Source organism: Solanum stenotomum, chromosome 7 (assembly GCF_019186545.1).
Source record: "Solanum stenotomum isolate F172 chromosome 7, ASM1918654v1, whole genome shotgun sequence".
Taxonomy (NCBI): Eukaryota; Viridiplantae; Streptophyta; class Magnoliopsida; order Solanales; family Solanaceae; genus Solanum; species Solanum stenotomum.
The window spans coordinates 19,334,272-19,341,729 of NC_064288.1; the positions used below are offsets into that span (position 1 = coordinate 19,334,272).

Here is a 7,458-nt window from a genome sequence, read left to right on the forward strand (position 1 = left end):
AATCAAATTCTTGATTCCCTCAATATCATCTAGACCTAGGGTTTCTTGAATGTTAGAATTGTTAGGTTTTAGCTGTTAGAATGATCCAAATCAGATTATTTGTTATTACTCAGTTTATTGCATGAATTTAAGAACCCTAGCTATGTAGTTCTTTAGTTCTTGAATTACACATGTAGGCCAGATATTTCAGCTATTTCAGATATACATGCCTTAGTATAGGAATGTGTCATTATTAGTTTATTAATGTGCGTTCTCAGTTCGTATGCCATTTTGAGCTGTCCAGTGAATCACATAAATTCAGTCATAATATATTAATCACTTAATCCATTGGGAGTAACATAATATCGAGTTGGACTAGGGTTCATCGTACCCAAATAGTCTCAGAACTACGAGCCACGTAGGTTGTAAGTCCCCTATGTGGGCATAGTTTTAGTGATCACGCCAGCATACCTCTATACCTTTGGCTTGGTATTTTGGGTCCTCTCGATGGGGCGTATACATCAGACTCCACATTTAGCTCATGTGATTTTATTATCAATTATTAGTAGCCCCTACAGTTCAGTGAAATTCCATTGCATTGACCACATTTCAGTACCGTCAGTATTCATTCTTAGCATGTTATAAAATGGTCATTGCATTCAGTTAGCTCAGTATTCAGTATCTATATAATGTTAAGATTACACTCTTACTTTATTTCTTGTTCACTTATATGTGTATTTCAGCTTTACTCTATCATGCATGCTCATTACCTTTCATGTACTAAAGCATACGTTGCGCTACATCTTCTCATGATGTAGGTTCAGGTCCTCAGCATCCAAATCACACTTAGATCAGTTCCTTCCTGATATTCAGTTCAACAACATCAGTGGTGAGTCCTCATTCTTTGAGGACTAGTGACATGTTTATCTTTATCACTTTTAGTATTTAGTTTCAGTTTTGCTAGAAAGAGTTGGGGGCATGTCCCAACATTTCTAGTCAGTGTAGAGGCTTATTTCAGACATAGTTAGTTTCAGCTTTAGTCTTAAAGTTTGATTTCTCTTTTATACTCAAACTCACAGTTTTCTTATATTCAGATATAGAATGTGTATTCCCCATCACTTTCATTTTCATGATATTTAAGCTTCCACATCAGTTTTGTTATCATAGTATGCTTATGTTATGCCAACAGGGTTAGCTTGGGGTTACTTGTGATCCTAGGATGTCTGAAAAGACGTACTAGGTTGAGTCCTTTTCATGGGTGTGTAGTGCGCACCACATCTAATGAGAGGGAGGCTAGAAAGTGTTTTAGGAAAGATCTTCATTTTCTTGTTACTCTTATTGTGCGTAAGGTATGATCTAATTCCGTTCTAACTTGACGTTCTACATTTCAAATCATGCCTCATCGTAGAGCTAACTTCAGGAATGCTAATACTAGGAACGCAAATGCAACTCCTCCAGTCCCAGATCAAGAAGTTTTGAATGCAGAGTTCCAGAACGCCATTCAGATGTTGGCTCAGAGTATGGCCAACCAGAACAATCAGTGGGTTCCTGATCAGGCAAATGCAAATATTGGGTCAGCTGCAGCTAGAGTGCGAGATTTTGTTAGGATGAATCAACCAGAATTCTTAGGATTGCAAGTGGGTGAGGATCCCCAAAACTTCATTGATGAGGTTAAGAAGATCTTTGAAGTGATGCAAGTAACTGGGAATGATCGGGTTGAGTTAGCATTGTACCAACTCAAAGATGTGGCTCATATCTGGTATACTCAATGGAAAGAGAACAGGGGTAAATATGCAACTCCTATCAATAGGGCTTGCTTTAGTGAGACCTTTTTGGACAGGTGTTTCCCAAGAGAGATAAGGGAGGCAAAGGCTCAGGAATTTATGAACTTGAGGCAAGGTAACATGACAGTCCAAGAGTATGGGATCAAGTTTACCTAACTCTCCATGTATGCTCCTCGCATGGGTGCTCATTCGAGGGCTCAAATGAATAAGTTTCTATATGGAGTGTCAGACTTGGTGAAAACAGAGTGTAAGAATGCCATATTACTTGAAGACATGAACATCTCTAGGCTCATGACTCATACTCAACATGTTGAGGGTGATAAGCTTAGGGAACATGCTAAGGAGAATAAGAAAGCTAGGACAGGCAACTATGACTATTCTCAACAGAAATCGGGTGGTGAAAAATGCTTACAGTCTCAGCAAAGGTCTTCAAATCCAGCGCTTTCATCAGCTAGTGTTCCATCCTCTAAGTTCCATAAAGATCAGAAAGGTAGGGAATCAGGCTCCAAGACTCAAGGTAGTATTTCAAGCACCAGAATCTACACAACTTGTCCTAAGTGTGGTAAGAACCATCCAGCCGAGTGTCTTGCCGGTAAGGAAGGATGCTTTGGGTGTGGTCAGTCTGGTCACATGTTGAAGGATTATCTTTCTAGATAGGGTCAAAGATTTAATAATGGTAGAGCTCAGTCCACAGCTTCAGCAGCACCAGCAAGTCGCCCGACTCAGCAGGGTAACACATCTGGTACATGTGGCAGTCCGTGCCAAAACAAGTTCTATGCTCTCCAGGCTCGCCAGGATTTGGTTGATTCTCCTAATGTAGTCATTGGTTGTTACGAGTCTTTGACCTTGATGCTTATTCATTGTTAGACCCCGAGGCTACTTTGTCTTTTGCAATTCCTTTTATAGCAGTCAAGTTTGATGTTAGTCCAGAAACTCTCTCAGAACCTATCTCAGTCACTACTCCAGTCGGTGACCCAATTATAGCTAGACGGGTATACAAAAATTGCCCTGTCATAGTCTCTCAGAAAGTCACCTCAGCAGATCTCGTAGAGTAAGAAATGGTAGACTTCGATGTCATTCTAGGAATGGATTGGTTACATTCCTGTTATCCCTCAGTCGATTATAGAACTAGGATTGTTCATTTTCATCTTCCAGATGAGCCAATCTTAGAATGGAAGGGTAATAGCTTAATGCCTATGGTTCGATTCATTTCTTACTTTAAGGTCAGAAAGATGATTTCTAAGGGGTATTTCTATCATCTAGTTCGGGTTCAGGATTCAAGCTCTGAAACCCTAATTCTAGAGTTAGTTCCCGTAGTCAATGATTTCCTAGAAGTGTTCCCAGAAGATCTTCCCGGAGTTCCTCCCAAAAGGGAAATCAACTTTGGAATTGATCTCCTTCTAGATACCCAACCTATCTCTATTCCTCCTTACAGAATGGCTCCTGTTGAGTGTAAGGAATTGAAAGAACAATTGAAAACCTTCTAGATAAGGGATTCATCGGACCTAGTATTTCCCCATGGGGTGCACCAGTGTTGTTCGTAAAGAAGAAATATGGTTCTCTCAAAATATGTATTGACTATAGGAAGCTGAACAAAGTCACAATAAAGAATAAGTATCCCATCCCCAAGATTGATGACTTGTCTGACCAATTTCAGGGTGCTAGTCATTTCTTAAAGATATACCTCAAATCCGATTGTCATCACCTCAGAGTCAGAGATAGTGACATTCTAAAGACAACCTTCAGAACTCAGTATGGTCATTAAGAATTTGTAGTTATGTCATTTGGACTAACTAATGCTCCTGCAACTTTCATGGATTTGATGAACAGGGTGTTCAAGCAGTACTTGGACTTATTCATTATTGTCTTTATCGATGATATCCTCATTTACTCTAGGAATAAGGAAGAACATGCAAATCATTTGAGGGTTGTTCTGAAAACTCTCAAAGATCGCCAGTTATTTGCTAAATTCAGTAAGTGAGAATTTTGGTTGCAGCCAGTTACTTTCCTTAGGCATATTGTGTCTAGCGAAGAGATTCAAGTAGATTCTCAGAAAATAGAAGCAGTGAAACAATGGCCTAGACCTACCTCTCCTACAGATATAGAAAATTTTTGGGTCTGACAAGTTATTACAGAAGGTTTGTGGAAGGATTCTCATCCATAGCCTCTCTATTGACCAAATTGACTCAGAAAAAGGTCAAGTATCAGTGGTCAGATCACTATGAGAAAAGCTTTGCAAAATTGAAAACTAGGTTGAGTATAACTCCTGTTTTGACTCTACCAGAGGGTTCGAACAATTATGTTATCTATTGTGATGCATCCAAAGTCGGCCTACGTTGTCTGTTGATTTAGTGAGGTAAGGTTATAGCTTATGCTTCTAGACAACTTAAGGTACATGAGAATAACTATTCGACTCATGACCTCGAGCTAGCTGTAGTGGTGTTTGCATTCAAGATTTGGAGACATTACTTGTATGGTGTTCATGTGGATGTATTCACAGACTATAAGAGCTTTTAGTACGTGTTCACCCAGAAATAACTGAATCTTCGCCAGAGGAGATGGCTTGAGTTCCTCAAGGATTATGATATGAGTGTGCATTACCATCCTGGTAAGGCCAATGTAGTAGCAGATGCTCTTAGTAGACTATCTATGGGTAGTGTAGCACATGTTGAGGAAGAAAGAAATGAGCTAGCGAAGGATGTTCACAGGCTTTCTCACTTAGGAGTTCGTCTTATGAGCATATCAGATAGTGGTGTAACAGTTCAGAATGGGTTGGTAGTGGAGGTTAAGGAAAAGCAAGACAGTGATCCGATATTGCTTGAGCTAAAAGGTGCAATCCACCAGCAGAGGGTTGAGGTTTTCTCCCAAGGGGGAGATGGTGTGCTTCGCTAATAGGGTCGATTATGTGTTCCTAAGGTGGACGAGTTGAGACAACAAATTCTTGCAGAAGCCCATAACTCCAGATATTCTATTCATCCAGGCGCCACTAAGATGTATTGCGATCTGCGGGAAGTCTATTGGTAGAATGGTATGAAAACGGATATAGCAGATTTTGTGGCTAAGTGTCCCAATTGCCAGCAAGTCAAGGTAGAACATCAAATACCAGGAGGTATGACTCAAGAGATCGACATTCCTACTTGGAAGTGGGAAGTGATCAACATGGACTTCATCATAGGTTTACCTCATACTCGCAGACAACATGACTCTATTTTGGTGATTGTTGATAGAGTTACTAAGTTTGCGCGCTTTTTGGCGGTTAAGACTATAGATTCGGCGGAGGACTACGCCAAGCTTTACATTAATGAGATATTTAGGTTGCATGGGTTTCCTTTTTCTATCATCTTAGATAGAGGTCCTCAGTTTACCTCTCATTTCTGGAAGTCATTTCAGAAAGGTCTTGGTACTCAAGTTAACCTTAGCACAACGTTTCATCCGCAGACGGATGGGCAGGTAGAGCGTACCATTCAGACCATAGAGGACATGTTGAAAGCTTGTGTGATCAATTTCAAGGGGAGTTGGGATGATCACCTTCCTCTTATAGAGTTCACCTACAATAATAATTACCATTCCAGCATTCAGATGGCCCCTTATGAGTCATTGTATGGGCGTAGACGTAGATCTCCTGTTGGTTGGTTTGAAGTAGGTGAAGCAGCCTTGATAGGTCCAGATTCAGTTCATGAAGCTATGGAAAAGGTGCAACTCATTAGAGATAGACTTAAGACAGCTCAGAGTCACCAGAAATCCTATGTAGATATAAGGAGAAGGGAACTAGAGTTCCAAGTTGATGATTGGGTTTTCCTGAAAGTGTCACCTATGAAAGGGGTGATGAGATTTGGCAAGAAAGGGAAGCTCAGTCCTAGATATGTAGGCCCTTACAAGATCTTGAAAAGGATTGGTAAAGTGGCTTATGAGTTAGAGTTGCCAACAGAATTAGCTGTAGTGTATCCGGTTTTCCACATTTCGCTGTTGAAGAAGTGTGTGGGTGATCCAACATCTATTGTACCTTTAGAAAGTGTGGCTGTAAATGATAGTATCACTTATGAAGAGGTACCAGTTGATATTCTTGATCATCAGGTTCGAAGGTTGAGAAATAAAAAAGTCGCTTCAGTCAAGGTTTTGTGGAGGAGTCAGTCTGTAGAGGGAGCTACTTGGGAAGCAGAGGCAGCCAAGAAGGCCAAGTATCTTTACCTCTTTCCTTCCCATTCCATTCCAGGTTGAGGTAATAGTTCCTATTCAGTTTTTTAGTCATTCATGCACAATTTCAATCTTAGCATCGTGTTCCTTCAGTTCGTACTTGCATTTTCAGCGTATTCACATGTTCTTGGAACTTAGTTCAGTCAGACATCAGTTTCCAGTGTTTAGTGATAGGGTTTGCAACTCTCTCCCTCTATATCAACTAGTTTAGTCTTCATTCGAGGATGAATGTTCCCAAGGGGTAGATAATGTAACACCCCATATTCGAGAAAGGAAAAATTCCAGATTTTCAGAAGTTGCAGGTGCCACCAACGGAAGCCACCTACGGATCGTCAGTCAACTGAAGTCCCGTCAGTCAAATCCGTCGATGGGCCAGTCAAATTCTAATTTCACACTTCAGATTTTAGCCCTTAGTCGCGAACGACAATCGACCATTACAGACCGTCAGTCGACTCACGACCCTTGAGTCAGCTCCGTCGATGGGCCAGTCAACTTTCAGTTTCAAACCCCAAATTTCAACCTTCAGCCGCGAACGTCGGTCGACCAGTATTAACCTTCAGTCGACTCACGGTCCGTCAGTCAGCTCTGTCGGTGACTCTGATAACTCTTAAGTACAGGGTCATTTGGTCTTTTCCTTGTTCGTTTGGCCCCTAAACTAAGTCGTTTAGACCCTAAATTATGAGGTTTTAGTCAATTTAGGCTTAGAAACATAAGGAGAACTTACCCAAGTCAAATCATTAGTCAAAACTTAGTAAAATTAGAGCATAAGAGGAGAAAAGAGGTCAAGAACACTAGTTTAAGAACACAACAAGGTTCCATCATTTCCAACCCCAAAATCAGAAGATTTCTTCATGGAATTCGTCACCAGGTATGTGGGATTTCACTAGCGGGTTCCTTTCGCCCATTAGGTCCCTAGCTTTTAGTCAGATTCTTGATTCCCTCAATATCATCTAGACCTAGGGTTTCTTGAATGTTAGAATTGTTGGGTTTTAGCTGTTAGAATGATCCAAATAAGATTATTATGTTATTACTCAGTTTATTGCATGAATTTCAGAACCCTAGCTATGTAGTTCTTTAGTTCTTGAATTACACATGCTAGGCCTAGTTTTCAGTCAAATTCTTGATTCCTTCAATATCATCTAGACCTAGGGTTCCTTGAATGTTAGAATTGTTGGGTTTTAGCTGTTAGAATGATCAAAATTAGATTATTATGTTATTACTCAGTTTATTGCATGAATTTCAGAACCCTAGCTATGCAGTTCTTTAATTCTTGAATTACAAATGCTAGGCCAGATATTTCAGCTATTTCAGATATAAATGCCTTAGTATATGAATGTGTCATTATCAGTTTCTTAATGTGCATTCTTAGTTCGTATGCCATTTTGAGCTATCTAGTGAATCTCATAAATTCAGTCATAATATATTAATCACTTAATCCATTAGGAGTAGCATAATACCGAGTTGGACTAGGAATCAGCGTACCTGAATAGTCCTAGAACTA

General features: G+C 40.1%; 1 protein-coding gene across 1 annotated transcript; it reads left to right on the plus strand.

Moving 5' to 3' along the window:
* Positions 1 to 1,373: 1,373 nt before the first annotated feature.
* On the plus strand, positions 1,374 to 2,420 carry LOC125869719 (uncharacterized). The gene is made up of 2 exons (XM_049550167.1): positions 1,374 to 1,620; positions 1,993 to 2,420. The coding sequence occupies exons 1-2, from the start codon at positions 1,374 to 1,376 to the stop codon at positions 2,418 to 2,420; spliced, it is 675 nt and encodes a 224-aa protein (XP_049406124.1).
* Positions 2,421 to 7,458: the final 5,038 nt, after the last annotated feature.

Coding starts and splice junctions, on each gene's coding strand:
- LOC125869719 (XM_049550167.1), top strand. CDS start 1,374: ATGCCTCATCGTAGAGCTAACTTCAGGAATGCTAATACTAGGAACGCA. Junction 1,621..1,992: donor ATTCTTAGGATTGCAAGTGG/GTGAGGATCCCC, acceptor ATGGAGTGTCAG/ACTTGGTGAAAACAGAGTGT.